The sequence below is a fragment of the Triticum aestivum genome, chromosome 4D (assembly GCF_018294505.1).
Source record: "Triticum aestivum cultivar Chinese Spring chromosome 4D, IWGSC CS RefSeq v2.1, whole genome shotgun sequence".
NCBI classification, from domain to species: Eukaryota; Viridiplantae; Streptophyta; class Magnoliopsida; order Poales; family Poaceae; genus Triticum; species Triticum aestivum.
Window position 1 is genome coordinate 67,030,598 of NC_057805.1, and position 20,596 is coordinate 67,051,193.

Genomic DNA, 20,596 nt, shown 5'->3' on the forward strand with positions numbered 1-20,596 from the left:
CTCTGCTTGTTCTTCCTCCTCCGCCTCCTCCTCGGTGTCGTCGAGCTCGTCATCCATGTCGACGGCGGTGTCCATAATCTTAGTCTTGCGCGCGAAACCCGGGGCACGAAGCGGCGGCGCCTGAGCCGCTCGTGATGACCTCGTCCATGTCGGTGTCGGCGTTGCTGAACTTTGGCACCGAGCCGTGTGCGAAGGGTAGGGAGCCACTGCGCAGTGGCGGCGCGGGTGAGCCTGAGTATGCCGGCGACGAGTAGCTGTACTGGTTGTTGAGGCCGGCGGTGAACACGGGGGAGGGTGTGCGCTGGTCGGGGTTGAAGCCGGAGGAGGAGGCACGTGGTGGCGCGCCATGCGGGATGGTGATGTTGGGTTGAAGCCGCCATGCGCATCATCGTCGGAGTAGCCAGGCGAGGGCGCATACCCTCATAGTGGCGGTGAGAAGTTGGTCGGCGAAGCCATGCTCTGCTGGCTCCCCCACGCGGCTTGTGGGCAATGGTTGGGCAGAAGGTTCATCATCCCCCCGCAAGACGCCTCTCCCTGCTCTGCCGATGCCACCGCGTCCCTGGCCTTCTTCATGATGAGCCTATTCCGCCGGTCGGCGGTGGCCGCCTCCCGGCGATCAACGTCGGCCTTCCACTCGGCGTTCGACATGCCGGGGGGCCTTGCAATCGGCGCCCTCGGCTTCCTCTGCTTTGGTTGGACGACACCATCGGTGGCAAGGCGAGGGGTCGGATATTTCTTCGGCGGCATGGCGGGCGGATCTGGGGAAGAATGGAGGGAGAGGCAGGGGAGAAGGGAGGGACAAGGAGGAAATGGAGGGAAAGGGGAAGAAAACGGCAGGAAATCGATCGGTGTCGCGACAACGCTGGCCCACACGCCTTTTCGCTTCAGTCGGCACCCCTAGGTGTGTGGGGTTCGGCTTGGGTTCGCCGGCTGTTATTTCGGCCCAAACCGGCAATAAACAACGATCTGGGGCGTGACTGGGCCGATTTTTCGCCGTCGGCGCTGAAAAGGGTGTTGGGGAACGTAGCAGAAATTCAAAATTTTCTACGCATCACCAAGATCAATCTATGGAGTAATCTAGCAACGAGGGGAAGGCGAGTGCATCTACATACCCTTGTAGATCGCGAGCGGAAGCGTTCAAGAGAACGGGGTTGATGGAGTCGTACTCGTCGTGATCCAAATCACCGATGATCCTAGCGCCGAACGGACGGCACCTCCGCGTTCAACACACGTACGGAGCAGCGACGTCTCCTCCTTCTTGATCCAACAAGGGGGGAGGAGAGGTTGATGGAGATCCAGCAGCACGACGGCGTGGTGGTGGAAGTAGCGGGATTCCAACAGGGCTTCGCCAAGCGCTGCGGGAGGAGGGAGGTGTGTCACGGGAGGGAGAGGGAGGCGCCAGGGCTTAGGTATTGCTGCCCTCCCTTCCCCCCCACTGTATATAGGGCCAAGGGAGAGGGGGGGCGCAGCCTTGGCCCTTCCTCCAAGGAAGGGTGCGGCCAAGGAGGAGTCCTTCCCCCCCAAGGCACCTCGGAGGTGCCTTCCCCCTTTAGGACTCTCCCTTTTCCTTATCTCTTGGCGCATGGGCCTCTTGGGGCTGGTGCCCTTGGCCCATATAGGCCAAGGCGCACCCCCTACAGCCCATGTGCCCCCCCGGAGCTGGTGGACCCCCGGACCCCTTTCGGCACTCCCGGTACAATACCGATAAAGTGCGAAACTTTTCCGGCGACCAAAATAAGACTTCCCATATATAAATCTTTACCTCCGGACCATTCCAGAACTCCTCGTGACGTCCGGGATCTCATCCGGGACTCCGAACAACTTTCGGGTTACCGCATACTAATATCTCTATAACCCTAGCGTCACCAAACCTTAAGTGTGTAGACCCTACGGGTTCGGGAACCATGCAGACATGACCGAGACGTTCTCCGGCCAATAACCAACAGCGGGATCTGGATACCCATGTTGGCTCCCACATGTTCCATGATGATCTCATCGGATGAACCACGATGTCGAGGATTCAATCAATCCCGTATACAATTCCCTTTGTCAATCGGTATGTTACTTGCCCGAGATTCGATCGTCGGTATCCCTATACCTTGTTCAATCTCGTTACCGGCAAGTCTCTTTACTCGTTCCGTAACTCACATCATCCCGTGATCAACTCCTTGGTCACATTGTGCACATTATGATGATGTCCTATCGAGTGGGCCCAGAGGTACCTCTCCGTTTACACGGAGCGACAAGTCCCAGTCTCGATTCGTGCCAACCCAACAGACACTTTCGGAGATACCTGTAGTGCACCTTTATAGCCACCCAGTTACGTTGTGACGTTTGGTACACCCAAAGCATTCCTACGGTATCCGGGAGTTGCACAATCTCATGGTCTAAGGAAATGATACTTGACATTAGAAAAGCTCTTAGCAAACGAACTACACGATCTTGTGCTAGGCTTAGGATTGGGTCTTGTCCATCACATCACTCTCCTAATGATGTGATCCCGTTATCAACGACATCCAATGTCCATGGTCAGGAAACCGTAACCATCTATTGATCAACGAGCTAGTCAACTAGAGGCTTACTAGAGACATGGTGTTGTCTATGTATCCACACATGTATCTGAGTTTCCTATCAATACAATTCTAGCATGGATAATAAACGATTATCATGAACAAGGAAATATAATAATAACCAATTTATTATTGCCTCTAGGGCATATTTCCAACAGTCTCCCACTTGCACTAGAGTCAATAATCTAGTCCACATCACCATGTGATTAACACTCACAGGTCACATCACCATGTGACCAACATCCAAAGAGTTTACTAGAGTCAACAATCTAGTTCACATCTCTATGTGATTAACACTCAATGAGTTCTGGTTTGATCATGTTATGCTTGTGAGAGAGGTTATTTAGTCAACGGGTCTGAACCTTTCAGATCCGTGTGTGCTTTACGAATATCTATGTCATCTTGTGGATGCTACCACGCGCTACTTGGAGCCATTTCAAATAACTGCTCTACTATACGAATCCGGTTTACTACTCAGAGTTATCCGGATTAGTGTCAAAGTTTGCATCGACGTAACCCTTTACGACGAACTCCTTTTCACCTCCATAATCGAGAAAATTCCTTAGTCCACTAGATACTAAGGATAAGTTCGACCGCTGTCATGTGATCCATTCCTGGATCACTATTGTACCCCTTGACCGACTCATGGCAAGGCACACTTCATGTGCGGTACACAGCATAGCATACTGTAGAGCCTATGTCTAAAGCATAGGGGACGACCTTCGTCCTTTCTCTCTCTTCTGCTGTGGTCAGGTCTTGAGTCTTACTCAATACTCACACCTTGTAACACAGCCAAGAACTCCTTCTTTGCTGATCTATTTTGAACTCTTTCAAAATCATTTCAAGGTGTGCGTTCTTTGAAAGTATCATCAGGCGTCTTGATCTATCTCTATAGATCTTGATGCCCAATATGTAAGCAGCTTTATCCAGGTCTTCCTTTGAAAAACTCCTTTCAAACAACCCTTTATGCTTTCCAGAAATTTTACATCATTTTGGATCAACAATATGTCATTCACATATACTTATCAGAATTGTAGCGCTCCCACTCACTTTATTGGAAATACAAGTTTCTCATAAACTTTGTATAAACCCAAAATCTTTGATCACTCCATCAAAGCGTATATTCTGACTCCGAGATGCTTGCTCTAGTCCATGGAAGGATCGCTGGACCTAGCATACCTTTTAGCATCCTTAGGATCGACAAAACCTTTCTTATTGTATCACATACAACCTTTCCTTACGAAAACTGGTAAGGAAACTTGTTTTGACATCCATCTACCAGATTTCATAAATGCAGCTAATGCTAACATGATCCAACGGACTTAAGCATCGCTACGGATGAGCAAATCTCATCGTAGTCAACTCCTTGAACTTGTGGAAATACTCTTTGCCACAAGTCGAGCTTCATAGATGGTAACATTACCGTCCATGTCCGTCTTCTTCTTAAAGATCCATTTATCTCGGATTTCATGGCTTCCAACCATTTGTCGGAATATGGGCCCACCATCGCTTCTCCATAGCTCGTAGGTTCTGTATTGTCCAACAACATGATATCTCAGACAGGATCACGTACCACTCTGAAGTAGCACGCATCCTAGTCGTCCTACGAGGTTTGGTAGTGACTTGATCCGAAGTTTTATGATCACTATCATAAGCTTCCACTGCAATTGGTGTAGGTGCCACAGGAACAACTTCCTGTGCCCTGCTACACCCTAGTTGAAGTGACAGTTCAATAACCTTATCAAGTCTCCACCATCCTCCCACTCAATTCTTTCGAGAGAAACTTTTCCTCGAGAAAGGACCTGTTTCTAGAAGTAATTACTTTTGCTTCCAGATCTGAAATAGGAGGTATACCCAACTGTTTTTAGGTATTCTATGAAGACGCATTTATCCGCTTTGGGTTCGAGCTTATCAGCCTGAAACTTTTTCACATAAGCATCGCAGCCCCAAATTTTTTTAAGAAACGACAACTTAGGTTTCTCTAAACGGTGTCGTCTCAACGGAATTGCGTGGTGCCCTATTTAAAGTGAATGCGGTTGTCTCTAATGCCTAACCCATAAACGATAGTGGTAATTTGATAAGAAACATCATGGTATGCACCATATCCAATAGGGTGCAGTTATGATGTTCGGACACACCATCACACTATGGTGTTCCAGGCGGTATTAATTGTGAAACACTTTCCACAATGTCTTAATTGTGTGCCAAACTCGTAACTCAGATACTCATCTCTATGATCATATCACACACATTTTATCCTCTTGTCACGACGATCTTCAACTTCACTATGAAATTACTTCAACCTTTCAATAATTCAGACTTGTGTTTCATCAAGTAAATACACTCAGCATCTACTCAAATCATCTGTGAAGTAAGAACATAACGATATCCACTGCATGCCTCAGCACTCATTGGACTGCATACATCAAAATGTATTACTTCCAATAAGTTGCTCTCTTGTTCCATCTTACTGAAAACGAGGACTTTCAGTCATCTTGCCCATGTGGTATGATTTGCATGTTTCAAGTGATTCAAAATCAAGTGAGTCCAAACGATCCATCTGCATGGAGTTTCTTCATGCATATATACCAATAGACATGGTTCGCATGTCTCAATCTTTTCAAAAACGAGTGAGTCCAAAGATCCATCTACATGGAGCTTCTTCATGCGTTCTATACCAATATGACTCAAATGGCAGTGCCACAAGTATGTGGAACTATCATTACTATTTTACATCTTTTGGCATGAACATGTGTATCACTACGATCGAGATTCATTTTAGGTGCAAGACCATTGAAGGTATTATTCAAATAAACAGAGTAACCATTATTCTCCTTAAATGAATAACCGTATTGCGATAAACATAATCCAATCATGCTCAACGCAAACACCAAATCTCGATGGTAGAGGGAGCATGCGATGCTTGATCACATCAACCTTGGAAACACTTCCAACACATATCGTCATCTCACCTTTAGCTAGTCTCCGTTTATTCCGCAGCTTTTATTTCGAGTTACTAACACTTAGCAACCGAACCGGTATCTAATACCCTGGTGCTGCTAGGAGTACTAGTAAAGTACACATTCATATAATGTATATCCAATACACTTCTGTAGACCTTACCTGCCTTCTCACTACCAAGCACCAGGGTATTAGATACCGGTTCGGTTACTAAGTGTTAGTAACTCGAAATAAAAGCTGCGGAATAAACGGAGACTAGCTAAATGTGAGATGACGATATGTGTTGGAAGTGTTTCCAAGGTTGATGTGATCAAGCATCGCATGCTCCCTCTACCATCGAGATTTGGTGTTTGCGTTGAGCATGATTGGATTATGTTTATCGCAATATGGTTATTCATTTAAGGAGAATAATGGTTGCTCTGTTTATTTGAATAATACCTTCAATGGTCTTGCACCTAAAATGAATCTCGATCGTAGTGATACACATGTTCGTGCCAAAAGATATAAAATAGTAATGATAGTACCACATACTTGTGGCACTGCAATTTGAGTCATATTGGTATAGAACGCATGAAGAAGCTCCATATAGATGGATCTTTGGACTCACTCGTTTTGAAAAGATTGAGACATGCGAACCATGTCTATTGGTATATATATGCATGAAGAAACTCCATGCAGATGGATCGTTTGGACTCACTTGATTTTGAATCACTTGAGACATGCAAATCATACCACATGGGCAAGATGACTGAAAGTCCTCGTTTTCAGTAAGATGGAACAAGAGAGCAACTTATTGGAAGTAATACATTTTGATGTACGCAGTCCAATGAGTGTTGAGGCATGCAGTGGATATCGTTTGTTCTTACTTCACAGATGATTTGAGTAGATGCTGAGTGTATTTACTTGATGAAACACAAGTCTGAATTATTGAAAGGTTCAAGTAATTTCAGAGTGAAGTTGAAGATCGTCGCGACAAGAGGATAAAATGTCTGTGATATGATCATAGAGATGAGTATCTGAGATACGAGTTTGGCACACGATTGAGACATTGTGGAAAGTGTTTCACAATTAATACCGCCTGGAAAACCATAGTGTGATGGTGTGTCCGAACATCATAACTGCACCCTATTGGATATGGTGCATACCATGATGTTTCTTATCGAATTACCACTATCGTTTATGGGTTAGGCATTAGAGACAACCGCATTCACTTTAAAAGGGGCACCACGCAATTCCGTTGAGACGACACCCTTTAGACAAACCTAAGTTGTCGTTTCTTAAAAGTTTGGGGCTGCGATGCTTATGTGAAAAAGTTTCAGGCTGATAAGCTCGAACCCAAAGCGGATAAATGCATCTTCATAGAATACCCAAAAACAGTTGGGTATACCTCCTATTTCAGATCTGGAAGCAAAAGTAATTGCTTCTAGAAACGAGTCCTTTCTCGAGGAAAAGTTTCTCTCGAAAGAATTGAGTGGGAGGATGGTGGAGACTTGATAAGGTTATTGAACCGTCGCTTCAACTAGTGTGTAGCAGGGCACAGGAAGTTGTTCCTGTGGCACCTACACCAATTGAAGTGGAAGCTTATGATAGTGATCATGAAACTTCGGATCAAGTCACTACCAAACCTCGTAGGACTACGATGATGCGCACTACTTCAGAGTAATGCGTGATCCTGTCTTGGAAGTCATGTTGCTAGACAACAATGAACCTACGAGCTATGGAGAAGCGATGGTGGGCCCATATTCCGACGAATGGCTCGAGGCCATGAAATCCGAGATAGAATCCATGTATCAGAACAAAGCATGGACTTTGGTGAACTTGCCCGATGATCGGCAAGCCATTGAGATAAATGGATCTTTAAGAAGAAGACGGACATGGACGGTAATGTTACCGTCTATGAAGCTCGACTTGTGGCAAAGAGTATTTTCACAAGTTCAAGGAGTTGACTACGATGAGTTTTTCTCATCCGTAGCGATGCTTAGGTCCGTCGGAATCATGTTAGCATTAGCTGCATTTATGAAATCTGGCAGATGGATGTCAAAACAAGTGTCCTTACCAGTTTTCGTAAGGAAAGGTTGTATGTGATACAATCAGAAGGGTTTTGTCGATCCTAAGGATGCTAAAAGGTATGCTAGCTCCAGCGATCCTTCCATGGATTAGAGCAAGCATCTCGGAGTCAGAATATACGCTTTGATGGAGTGATCAAAGTTTTTGGGTTTATACAAAGTTTTTTAGAAACTTGTATTTACAATAAAGTGAGTGGGAACGCTACAACATTTCTGATAAGTATATGTGAATGACATATTGTTGATCAGAAATGATGTAAAATTTCTGGAAAGCATAAAGGGTTGTTTGAAAGAAGTTTTTCAAAGGAAGACCTGGATAAAGCTACTTACATATTGGGCATCAAGATCCATAGAGATAGATCAAGACTCCTGATGATACTTTCAAAAGACAGCACACCTTGACATGATTTTGAAAGAGTTCAAAATAGATCAGCAAAGAAGGAGTTCTTGGCTGTGTTACAAGGTGTGACTATTGAGTAAGACTCAAGACCTGACCACAGCAGAAGATAGAGAAAGGACGAATGTCGTCCCCTATGCTTTAGACGTAGGCTCTATAGTATGCTATGCTGTGTACCGCACATGTAGTGTGCCATGCCATGAGTTGGTCAAGAGGGTACAATAGTGATCCGGGAAAGGATCTCATGACAGCGGTCGAACTTATCCTTAGTACCTAGTGGATTAAGGAATTTTCTCGATTATGGAGGTGGAAAGGAGTTCGTCGTAAAGGGTTACGTCGATGCGAACTTTGACACTAATCCGGATGACTCTGAGTAGTAAACCGGATTCGTATAGTAGAGCAATTATTTGAAATGGCTCCAAATAGCGCGTGGTAGCATCCACAGGATGACATAGATATCCGTAAAGCACACGGTTCTGAAAGGTTCAGACCCGTTGACTAATAACCTCTCTCACAAGCATAACATGATCAACCCAGAACACATTGAGTGTTAATCACATAGTGATGTGAACTAGATTGTTGACTCTAGTAAACTCTTTAGATGTTGGTCACATGGTGATGTGACCAGTGAGTGTTAATCACATGGTGATGTGAACTAGATTATTGACTCTAGTGCAAGTGGGAGACTGTTGGAAATATGCCCTAGAGGCAATAATAAATTGGTTATTATTATATTTCCTTATTCATGATAATCGTTTATTATCCATGCTAGAATTGTATTGATAGGAAACTCAGATACATGTGTGGATACATGGACAACACCATGTCCCTAGTAAGCCTCTAGTTGACTAGCTCGTTGATCAATAGATGGTTACGGTTTCCTGACCATGGACATTGGATGTCGTTGATAACGGGATCACATCATTAGGAGAATGATGTGATGGACAAGACCCAATCCTAAGCATAGCATAAAAGATCGTGTAGTTTCGGTTGCTAGAGCTTTTCCAATGTCAAGTATCTTTTCCTTAGACCATGAGATCGTGCAACTCCCGGATACCGTAGGAGTGCTTTGGGTGTGCCAAACGTCACAACGTAACTGGGTGACTATAAAGGTGCACTACGGGTATCTCCGAAAGTGTCTGTTGGGTTGGCACGGATCGAGACTGGGATTTGTCACTCCGTGTGACGGAGAGGTATCTCTGGGCCCACTCGGTAATGCATCATCATAATGAGCTCAATGTGACTAAGGCGTTAGTCACGGGATCATGCATTGCGGTACGAGTAAAGAGACTTGCCGGTAACGAGATTGAACAAGGTATTGGGATACCGACGATCGAATCTCGGGCAAGTAACATACCGATTGACAAAGGGAATTGCATACGGATTGATTGAATCCTCGACACCGTGGTTCATCCGATGAGATCATCGTGGAACATGTGGGAGCCAACATGGGTATCCAGATCCCGCTGTTGGTTATTGACCGGAGAGGCGTCTCGGTTATGTCTGCATGTCTCCCGAACCCGTAGGGTCTACACACTTAAGGTTCGGTGACGCTAGGGTTGTAGAGATATATGTATGCGGTAACCCGAAAGTTGTTCGGAGTCCCGGATGAGATCCCGAACGTCACGAGAGGTTCCGGAATGGTCCGGAGGTGAAGAATTATATATAGGAAGTCCAGTTTCGACCACCGGGAAAGTTTCGGGGGTTACCGGTATTGTACCGGGACCACCGGAAGGGTCCCGAGGGTCCACCGGGTGGGGCCACCTATCCCGGAGGGTCCCGTGGGCTGAAAGTGGAAGGGAACCAGCCCTTAGTGGGCTGGGGCGCCCCCCTTGGGCCTCCCGCCATGCGCCTAGGGTTGGGAACCCTGGGGGGGGAGCTTCCCCCTTGCCTTGGGGGGCAAGGCACCCCTTCCCCCCTTTGGCCGCCGCCCCCCCTTGGAGATCCCATCTCCCTGGGCCGGCGCCCCCCCAGGGGGCCTATATAAAGGGGGGGAGGGAGGGCAGCAACCTACAGCTTTGGGCGCCTCCCTCCTCCCCTGCAACACCTCTCTCTCTCTCGCAGAAGCTCGGCGAAGCCCTGCCGGAGACCCGCTACATCCACCACCACGCCGTCGTGCTGCTGGATCTCCATCAACCTCTCCTTCCCCCTTGCTGGATCAAGTAGGAGGAGACGTTGCTGCACCGTACGTGTGTTGAACACGGAGGTGCCGTCCGTTCGACACTCGGTCATCGGTGATTTGGATCACGGCGAGTACGACTCCGTCATCCACGTTCATTGGAACGCTTCCGCTGGCGATCTACAAGGGTATGTACATGCACTCCTTTCCCCTCGTTGCTAGTAGACTCCATAGATGCATCTTGGTGAGCGTAGGAAAATTTTAAATTATGCTACGATTCCCAACAGGTTCAACCTTGGGATTCTTCACTAGAGCAGCAAATGACTTGCTGTTTCATGAAGCTCTACTAGCTTGGTGGCAGTGACTATGGAGTACCATCACTATCTCATCTGGGAGATTATCTCCCACTCGATTCAAGCGATTGTGGTACTCAGACAATCTGAGCACATGCTCAACGATTGAGCTTTTCTCCCTTAGTTTGCAGGCTTAAGAAACTTGTCAGAGGTCTCATACCTCTTGACGTGGGCACTAGTCCGAAATCCCAATTTCAGTCTTCGGAACATCTCATATGTTCTGCGACGTTGCAAAAACATCTTTGGTGCCACAATTCTAAACCGTTATCAATAAGCACTGAACTATCACATAGTCATCAAAACGTGTATGTCAGATGTTTCGTAACATCTACAGACGACGCTGAGGTTCAGCACACCGAGCGGTGCATTAAGGACATAAGCCTTCTGTGCAGCAATGAGGACAATCCTCGGTTTACGGACCTAGTCCGCATAATTGCTACTACCAACTTTCAACTAAATTTTTCTCTAGGAACATATCTTAAACAGTAGAACTAAAGCGCAATGACATAATTTGTAAAGACCTTTTGACTATGTTCATGATAATGAAGTTCATCTGATTATTGAACTCCCACTCAGATAGACATCCCTCTAGTCATCTAAGTGATACATGATCCGAGTCAAACTAGGCCGTGTCCGATGATCACGTGAGACGGACTAGTCATCATCGGTGAACATCTCCATGTTGATCGTATCTGCTATACGACTCATGTTCGACCTTTCGGTCTCTTGTGTTCCGAGGCCATGTCTGTACATGCTAGGCTCGTCAAGTCAACCTAAGTGTTTTGCATGTGTTCCGAGGCCATGTCTGTACATGTTAGGCTCGTCAACACCCGTTGTATTCGAACGTTAGAATCTATCACACCCGATCATCACGTGGTGCTTCGAAACAACGAACCTTCGCAACGGTGCACAGTTAGGGGGAACACGTCTCTTGAAATTTTAGTGACGGATCATCTTATTTATGCTACCGTCGTTCTAAGCAAATAAGATGTAAACATGACAAACATCACATGCAATCAAATAGTGACATGATATGGCCAATATCATTTTGCTCCTTTGATCTCCATCTTCGGGGCACCATGATCATCTTTGTCACCGGCATGACACCATGATCTCCATCATCATGATCTCCATCATTGTGTCTTCATGAAGTTGTCACGCCAACGATTACTTCTACTTCTATGGCTAACGCGCTTAGCAATAAAGTAAAGTAATTTACATGGCGTTATTCAATGACACGCAGGTCATACAAAAAATAAAGACAACTCCTATGGCTCCTGCCGGTTGTCATACTCATTGGCATGCAAGTCGTGATTCCTATTACAAGAATATGATCAATCTCATACATCACATATATCATTCATCACATCTTCTGGCCATATCACATCACAAGGCACATGCTGCAAAAACAAGTTAGACGTCCTCTAATTGTTGTTGCAAGTTTTTACGTGGCTTCTATAGGTTTCTAGCAAGAACGTTTCTTACCTACGTAAGACCACAACGTGATATGCCAATTTCTATTTACCCTTCATAAGGACCCTTTTCATCGAATCCGTTCCGACTAAAGTGGGAGAGGCAGACACCCGCTAGCCACCTTATGCAACTAGTGCATGTCAGTCGGTGGAACCTGTCTCACGTAAGAGTACGTGTAAGGTCGGTCCGGGCCGCTTCATCCCACAATGCCGCCGAAACAAGATAAGACTAGTAGCGGCAAGAAGAATTGACAAAATCGACGCCCACAACTACTTTGTGTTCTACTCGTGCATAGAAACTACGCATAGACCTAGCTCATGATGCCACTGTAGGGGAACGTAGCAGAAATTCAAAATTTTCTACGCATCACCAAGATCAATCTATGGAGTAATCTAGCAACGAGGGGAAGGCGAGTGCATCTACATACCCTTGTAGATCGCGAGCGGAAGCGTTCAAGAGAACGGGGTTGATGGAGTCGTACTCGTCGTGATCCAAATCACCGATGATCCTAGCGCCGAACGGACAGCACCTCCGCGTTCAACACACGTACGGATCAGCGACGTCTCCTCCTTCTTGATCCAGCAAGGGGGGAGGAGAGGTTGATGGAGATCCAGCAGCACGACGGCGTGGTGGTGGAAGTAGCGGGATTCCAACAGGGCTTCGCCAAGCGCTGCGGGAGGAGGGAGGTGTGTCACGGGAGGGAGAGGGAGGCGCCAGGGCTTAGGTATTGCTGCCCTCCCTTCCCCCCACTATATATATGGCCAAGGGAGAGGGGTGCGGCCAGGGAGGAGTCCTTCCCCCCCAAGGCACCTCGGAGGTGCCTTCCCCCTTTAGGACTCTCCCTTTTCCTTATCTCTTGGCGCATGGGCCTCTTGGGGCTGGTGCCCTTGGCCCATATAGGCCAAGGCACACCCCCTACAGCCCATGTGGCCCCCCGGGGCTGGTGGACCCCCGGACCCCTTTCGGCACTCCCGGTACAATACCGATAAAGTGCGAAACTTTTCCGGCGACCAAAATAAGACTTCCCATATATAAATCTTTACCTCAGGACCATTCCGGAACTCCTCGTGACGTCCGGGATCTCATCCGGGACTCCGAACAACTTTCGGGTTACCGCATACTAATATCTCTATAACCCTAGCGTCACCGAACCTTAAGTGTGTAGACCCTACGGGTTCGGGAACCATGCAGACATGACCGAGACGTTCTCCGGCCAATAACCAACAGCGGGATCTGGATACCCATGTTGGCTCCCACATGTTCCACGATGATCTCATCGGATGAACCACGATGTCGAGGATTCAATCAATCCCGTATACAATTCCCTTTGTCAATCGGTATGTTACTTGCCCGAGATTCGATCGTCGGTATCCCTATACCTTGTTCAATCTCGTTACCGGCAAGTCTCTTTACTCGTTCCGTAACTCACATCATCCCGTGATCAACTCCTTGGTCACATTGTGCACATTATGATGATGTCCTACCGAGTGGGCCCAGAGGTACCTCTCCGTTTACACGGAGCGACAAGTCCCAGTCTCGATTCGTGCCAACCCAACAGACACTTTCGGAGATACCTGTAGTGCACCTTTATAGCCACCCAGTTACGTTGTGACGTTTGGTACACCCAAAGCATTCCTACGGTATCCGGGAGTTGCACAATCTCATGGTCTAAGGAAATGATACTTGACATTAGAAAAGCTCTTAGCAAACGAACTACACGATCTTGTGCTAGGCTTAGGATTGGGTCTTGTCCATCACATCATTCTCCTAATGATGTGATCCCGTTATCAACGACATCCAATGTCCATGGTCAGGAAACCGTAACCATCTATTTATCAACGAGCTAGTCAACTAGAGGCTTACTAGGGACATGGTGTTGTCTATGTATCCACACATGTATCTGAGTTTCCTATCAATACAATTCTAGCATGGATAATAAACGATTATCATGAACAAGGAAATATAATAATAACCAATTATTATTGCCTCTAGGGCATATTTCCAACAAAGGGTGCCCTGGGGAGCCTGTTGGGGGGACGAGTGGAAATGCTCTAAGGGCAACTCCAACGTGGCGACCCAAATGGACGCGCGTTTTTGTTCGTTTTTCGTTTGTTCGGGTCGGCCAAGCGAACGGGCGTGTCCGCTTTTTGATTTGGGTCGGCCGGTGCGCCCAACAAAAGCCAGACACCTATTTGCCCGTGGGCAGAAAAAATTGGATATGATAAACATGCGGCGGAAATAAACTTAATAAAACATAATTAAACATGAATGGTTGGTCAACCGCCGGCTAAAGTCCACTTAAACATTAATTGAACAATAAGAAAAACTTTGTGTATGCACGTTGCTCTAGACGTCCGGCTTGCCTTTGCCCTTTTGTCACGAGGTGAGGACACCACAAGATTGAACCCATTATAAAGCATCTCTCCCACTGGAAAAAATTAATCTAATGGGCCAAACCAAACGGATAGACCGGAGAGAAATATAAAGCTATAATAATCATGCATAATATAGTACAACAAAGACTAAATTATTTTCAATGAATAATCTAATCATAAACCCATAATTCATCGGATCACAACAAACACACCGTAAAAGAAGATTACATTGAATAGAACTCCATGGAGATCATGGAGAACTTTGTATTGAAGATCAAAGAGAGAAGAAGCCATCTAGTTACTAGATATGGACCCGTAGGTCTGTGATAAACTACTCACACATCAGTGGAGGACAACACTGTTGATGTAGAAACCCTCCGTGATCGATTCCCCTCCGGCAGAGTACCGAAAAAGACCTTCAGATGGGATCACGGAAGAACAGAAGCTTGCAGTGGCAAAAAGTGTTTCATGGCTCTCCGTTGGTTTCAGGATTTATGGGAATTTATGGAGTTGGAATTAGGTTAATTGAAGCTCCGTGGGTCCCACAAGCTCAGGGTGCATGGCTGGTGAGCTTGTGGCTCTCCCGGAGCTCCCCTGGTCTCCACTTGAGGCTCCTAGGGTCCCTTCTGGTCCAGAAAAAATCATCGTAAAGTTTTATCATGTTTTGACTTCGTTTGGTATTGATTTTATGAAAAAACAAAAATATGCAGAAAACCGGAACTAGCACTAGGCACTGAGTTAATAGGTTAGTTTCCAAAAATGATATAAAATTGCATATAAAGCATCTAAAATTGATAATGTAATAGATGAAACAATAAAAAAATTACAGATATGTTGGAGACGTATCAGCGGCTAGTAATTGTATCCGATCAGTGCATCGATGGTGATCAGCTCTTTTTTTGGGTTCCTTATTCCAATACACAAATAAAAGCATTTTCAATCACAATAGACTAATGTGAGCAGTCCACGTCCGACGACAGGAGCTGGCGCTTTCATTTGTCCGATGGGTCAACCACATCCCTCATATCGAAAACCTTAAAATCATACAAAGTCATGCACATAGATCATTCGAGCAATATAGCACACAAACAGTTGGACATGGTTAAACTGAGCTCGGATGAACAGTAAAATTAGAAAAAATCTAAACAAATCTAAATGTTTAGATCTGTCGGTTCTTGTGGCTCTAGGTGCATCATCGCGGCCTCGCCGCACGCGGTCATCACCGCTTGGCGGGGCAACTCCTGGCGGCTCGTCCCTGTGGAGCTGGCCTCCAAAACGAAGTTCAACGCCGCCATTGTTTATGGGTGGCCAAACCGGCCAAGAGGCACGACCTGCCCGCCGTGCTAGCTAGAGGGCGCCAGACGACGCGGCAGCCCTTGAGGTGGAGCCGATGGAGTCGCACGTCGGCTTGGACCTCAAAGAGGAAACACCTTCGTGCCCGCATCAGCGGGAAGCGGCAAAGGAGGGTGATGCGCATGGCTGGCAAGGGAGCCAAGTCGGGCTGTCTGTGCCATGGCGGGACAGCCACCCAAAGAGGAGAAGGTGGAGGACCGCGAGGGATTGGACAACTCCGACAGTGGGCAGATTGCCTTGATCCGTTTTGCATCTCAGACCTCTACTTCCGCAACCAAGGCGGCAAGGGTAAAAGGTAGTCGTGGATGAACTTTTTTCATTGGCGTAGCTAGTCGAACATGTCAAAATTTTGGTAGTCCCATGACATGTATGTTCAACTATGTACTCCCTCCGTTTCTTTTTAGTCCGCATATAAGGTTTGGTCAAAGTCAAGCTTTGTAGAGTTTGACTGACTTTATATTAAAAAATATAGACATTCACAATATGAAATCAATATTATCATATGCACCATAATACGTATTTTCATACTATATAGTTTTAATAATGTAGATGTTCATATTTTTTTATATAAATTTGATTAAACTTTGTGTAGTTTGACTTTGACGAACTCTTATATGTGGAGTAAAAAGAAACGGAGGGAGTACGTACGTGAAATTAGTATAGATTTGAGGATTTGGTTTGAGGGAGCCGGTTGTGGAGACTGGAGACGGACTTTTGATATGTGCTCGGTCACCGAGGGCCAGGGATTGCGTAGATGCTCTTACCTCTCACGACATGTCTGGTCAGCTTTTCACATTCAGGGAGGATCGCTGGAGTACACTTACATCGGTAAGTGTTTCTCAAGTAAGATCAACTTTACACCCCTCAAAAAAAAAGTAAGATCAACTTTACTAAATCAGCACTAGTGTACAGTACAACATGCGACTCCAGCTCCATCTATCTACGCAGCAGCCCTTTCATGATCCTGACCAGCGTTTAGTGACCCAACAAAAGAGGAGGAGGAACAACCGAACAAGAGAACAAACGGTAGTGGTTTCGGCTGCACGCAGTGTACGTATCGTGTTCCTTTTTTACAGCGTGTCCTCGGAGTGCAAAGAGAAGTCCGGCTCGTCCGGCTTGGCCAGCTTGGGGAACTTCATGGTGGACACGTCGTCGATCCGCTGCGACATGCTCTTCTGGTGCGCGCCCTTCTTGGTGTTCTTGGCGAACTTGGATGCCAGGAACGTGGCGCCCAGGTGCGTGCCGCCGCCGTCGCCGCCCTCCGCGGACGACGACGCCGCACCAGCGCCGCCCTTGTACTCGCCGAGCAGCGGCGTGCTGGCGTCGGCGCCGGCGATGGCGCCGGCCCCGCCCTGCCCGTCGTCGTCGCCGCCGTCGCCCTGGTCGTAGAGGAGCCCCTCCTGCTTCATGAGCTCCCTGGCGAGCTTCCTCTTCTTGTACCGCCTCCAGGCGCCCTGCACGAAGCAGGCGCCCCAGCTCCGCCACTGGTGGGAGTAGTACCGGAACGCGTGCTGCAGCCGCTTGCTGTGGAGGCGCTTGAACTGGTTGGCCACGTACTTGAGGTCCTCGGCGCGGAGCGCGAACGCCTCCACCTCCGTCACCGACCGCACCGTGCGCGTCGACTGCGGGAAGTTGAGGCTCGGGTTGGGCATCAGCGCCCACGTCAGGAGCTCCTCGCCGCAGAAGTCCCCCGGCCGGAGCGTGATGGAGCTGAAGAAGTTGGTCCGGCCGCCGTCCGTCGTCGAGCTCTCCAGCTCGCCGCGGATGATGAAGAGCATCTCGCTCACGGGGTCGCCCTCCCGCACGATGTACGCGTCCTTGGTGCTCAGCGACGACACCAGCCGCTCGCAGATGGCGTCCAGCAGCTGCTCGTCCATCTGCGAGAAGAAGGGCACCTGCAATGCAAGCAAGACCACAGTTAATGCCGACGTTCAGCGTCGGAGTCACAGTCACCGTGCCGGCGGCGGAGAGCAAATGGCATATGGCGTGGCAACGTACCCGCCGGACGAGGGCGAGGCAGAGGTGGCGCTGGATCTCGCGGCGGAGGTCGAGGGGCAGAGACTGGAGGATGGATTCCTCGTCGACGCCTCTGGTGGCCAGCCACTTGTACTGGAAGAACCTCCGGACGCGCTCCTGGAGCTCCAGGGGAAGCTGCCGGTGACGCATCCACTCCTCGATGTCGCGCCGCTTCACCCGCCACTCCTCCAGCCTCACCGTCATCGACTGCAAGTACGTCTGCGAAGCAAAAAACAAAGAGCCAAGATGGGACAACGAACAATGTATGTATGTCGATTTGGGCAATATCCACAGCTGCAGGGTAAATTTTCAAACATGGAAAATGAGCATCCATTTTCAGGATAATAAATAAATAAATACCTGCATGTTTCCAATGAGATGTGAGAAGAAAACAAGGCCCATGATGCAGATGAGGATGCAGAATATAGTCTCCCCTGCGTAGGTGCTGTTCTGCAAATTCTGTCCATAAGAACTTGCAGAAAACAAACACAAATTCAGTTATCCTTGCATCATCATACTCAGTTCAGACATCAAAAGAACTGCATCTTTATACACATGTATGCATACCTCAAGTTCCGGAAACCCCACCAGAGGCAGTAGAGATACTTCTCGAAGAAGGACGCATCGACGATATCGAGCTTGAGAGCATCCTCGAACAATCCGTACTCAAATCTCGCCCCGGGAAGCCCGCACTGCTTAGTGATGTTGCTAGCCGCGTGCCACTTCATCCGAACAGGGTCCTCGAGCGTTTTGCAGTCCAGATAGCTCATGTCACATATGGGCACCCTGGGGTCAGTGCCATTATCGCTTGTGCATTGGTCCACCCAGCAGGTGTACTGCCTCTCTATGGACAGCAGGTACCACAGGGCTCCCAGAACCTACATAACATATACCCACCATGTGAATCTATTGCTCTGTTCGAAATGGAACGAGGAACACAAAAGACGACGGCGTGCATGCATACATACATGACTGGCCAGCGTGTAGAGAAGCAGGTTGTAGGCAGCCCCTGCCCAGGCAGTTCTTGTGACCACTCCACTGGACTTAACGATCTTGGAGTTGAGGGATATGATGAGGAACACTCTGGGTATGTACTGGATCAGCACGATCATCGAGAGCGTGTTGTTGGTGTGGTTTGCTGAGGTGGTGCTCACAGCTGGTATGACAAACCAGATAATGATCTGCAACAATAGGCCTGCTCAGGTTAATTATCACGTACGTAGTAGTATTCAGTATGTGACTTGTGTTTGACCCTCTGAAACATTCCTGCTTATACATTTGAGCTATATATATAACTAACACAACATTTGATCAGGGAAGCTGTATCAAGGTCCGAATGCACTGTCGTTGCATGCACATTAATCATGTCCTTCACAAGGAACACAGGATTAACTGTATCACGTCAAAACTCATCACACTGTAATGACATTTCTGAAATTTAACACAAGAGCACAAATATTGATAAAAATATGCAAAGATTGCCAGATTTGAAATGCGTCGTTGTTGACGATGGAGAGATTGTGAGAAGGACGGAGGGATGGAGGCATGCCTGGGGAATCGGGAGCATGGCGGCGAGATCGATGATGAAGTCGTTCTTGAGGTATCGGATGGCGATCTGGTCGGGGTCCCTGACGAGCTCGCCGCGCCCGAAGACGCGCGAGCTGGGCGCGACGAAAGCGGTGCGGAACTTGAGGATCATGTGCGCGAGGTAGAAGAGGTCGGCGACGGTGCGCACGGCGGTGACGGCGACGCCGATGCCCATGTTCATCTTGACGCACGCCTGCGTCTTGGCGTAGAGGAGGTAGAAGTACATGGGGTCGACGAAGAGGCCGACCATGCAGGTGACGAGGAAGAGGCGGTTCCAGTTAAGGACGACGTCGTCCCCGGGGTCGAGGATGCGGCTGGGCGTCCATGGCCGGCGGCCCTGGGGCTGGTTGGAGGAGGCCGCGGTGCCGGCGCCGTGGCGGAAGAAGGGGAGCGGCGGGCGGCGGAAGGGCGGGAGGACGTGGCGCTGGAGGAAGCCGGCCATGGGCGGTGCTCGTGGCGGTGGGCGTCGGGGCGTCGATCGTCATGCATTGCATGCGCGTGCGCGGGTGGGGTGGGTGTTGCGGCTTCGATCGGGGCCACGAGGTGGTGCGGCGGCCGCGCGTTGCGGGTGCTTTGCCTCGCCGCGCGACCGACCGAGCCACAAATCGGCATTCAGCATTGGGGTGGGTGGGTGCTCTGCTCTCTCCATTCTCCAAGCAAATTTCTAATGTCGAGACAGCTCCAATCCGGACACTTCAAATGTTTTTTAACCAAAAAAAAAACAGACATTATTTGTAGGTTGTGCGAGCCTAAATAACTCTTCCGAATCCATTATATGTGAATTTGGCACCTCAATTCCTTGATCCAGAGGACCCTACATGCTCATTGTTGCATCAGGGTCTCCGTCTTCGTGAAACAAACTTGTTGAAATGCAAAAGTTCATAGAATCAGCGGTCAAAAGATCGTCGCTCCGGAGAATAAAACATCGAAGAGGGCTTGTAGAACACCCCAGATCCAGCCACGCAGAGTCGGGAACACAAATCTCACACCCTCCCGACGAAGCCAAGGCTGGCCAACTTTTACCGATCAGAACTTGAACCAGAGAACCAACCAAAACACATAGCCACGTTGTCAGCTCCGCGGAACTAGAAGCAGTGCTTGCCAACGTCACTTGTTTGCACTGCCACAATTAATAATAAAAACATACTAAGCTCTCTAGATTTGGACCTCCTTGTGCATCAATGGTTGTGGGGTCGCTCGGACCCGGCTGTAAGGGTGTGTGCCGTTGGTTGAGGATGGTTTCTGTTCGTTTTTTCCTTTTATTAATTTTTGGTTTTCTTTTCTTTTCTACCCTTAAACTTATTTTTCACATTAAAATGTGTTAAC

The 20,596-nt window shown here is 48.0% G+C and overlaps 1 protein-coding gene across 2 annotated transcripts; it reads right to left on the bottom strand.

Annotated features, from left to right (window-relative positions):
- Positions 1 to 16,493: 16,493 nt before the first annotated feature.
- Positions 16,494 to 19,827, bottom strand: LOC123099626 (cyclic nucleotide-gated ion channel 18). 2 transcript variants are annotated; one of them, XM_044521746.1, is made up of 6 exons: positions 19,233 to 19,825; positions 18,652 to 18,864; positions 18,251 to 18,561; positions 18,044 to 18,155; positions 17,666 to 17,902; positions 16,504 to 17,562 (listed from the first exon to the last, which is right to left on the bottom strand). In XM_044521746.1, the coding sequence occupies exons 1-6, from the start codon at positions 19,710 to 19,712 to the stop codon at positions 16,738 to 16,740; spliced, it is 2,178 nt and encodes a 725-aa protein (XP_044377681.1). In that variant the 5' UTR covers positions 19,713 to 19,825; the 3' UTR covers positions 16,504 to 16,737. The 2 variants fall into 2 exon arrangements, with proteins under 2 accessions (XP_044377680.1, XP_044377681.1); XM_044521745.1 differs by having other exon boundaries at positions 16,494 to 17,902; positions 19,233 to 19,827.
- Between the last annotated feature and the right edge of the window lie 769 nt (positions 19,828 to 20,596).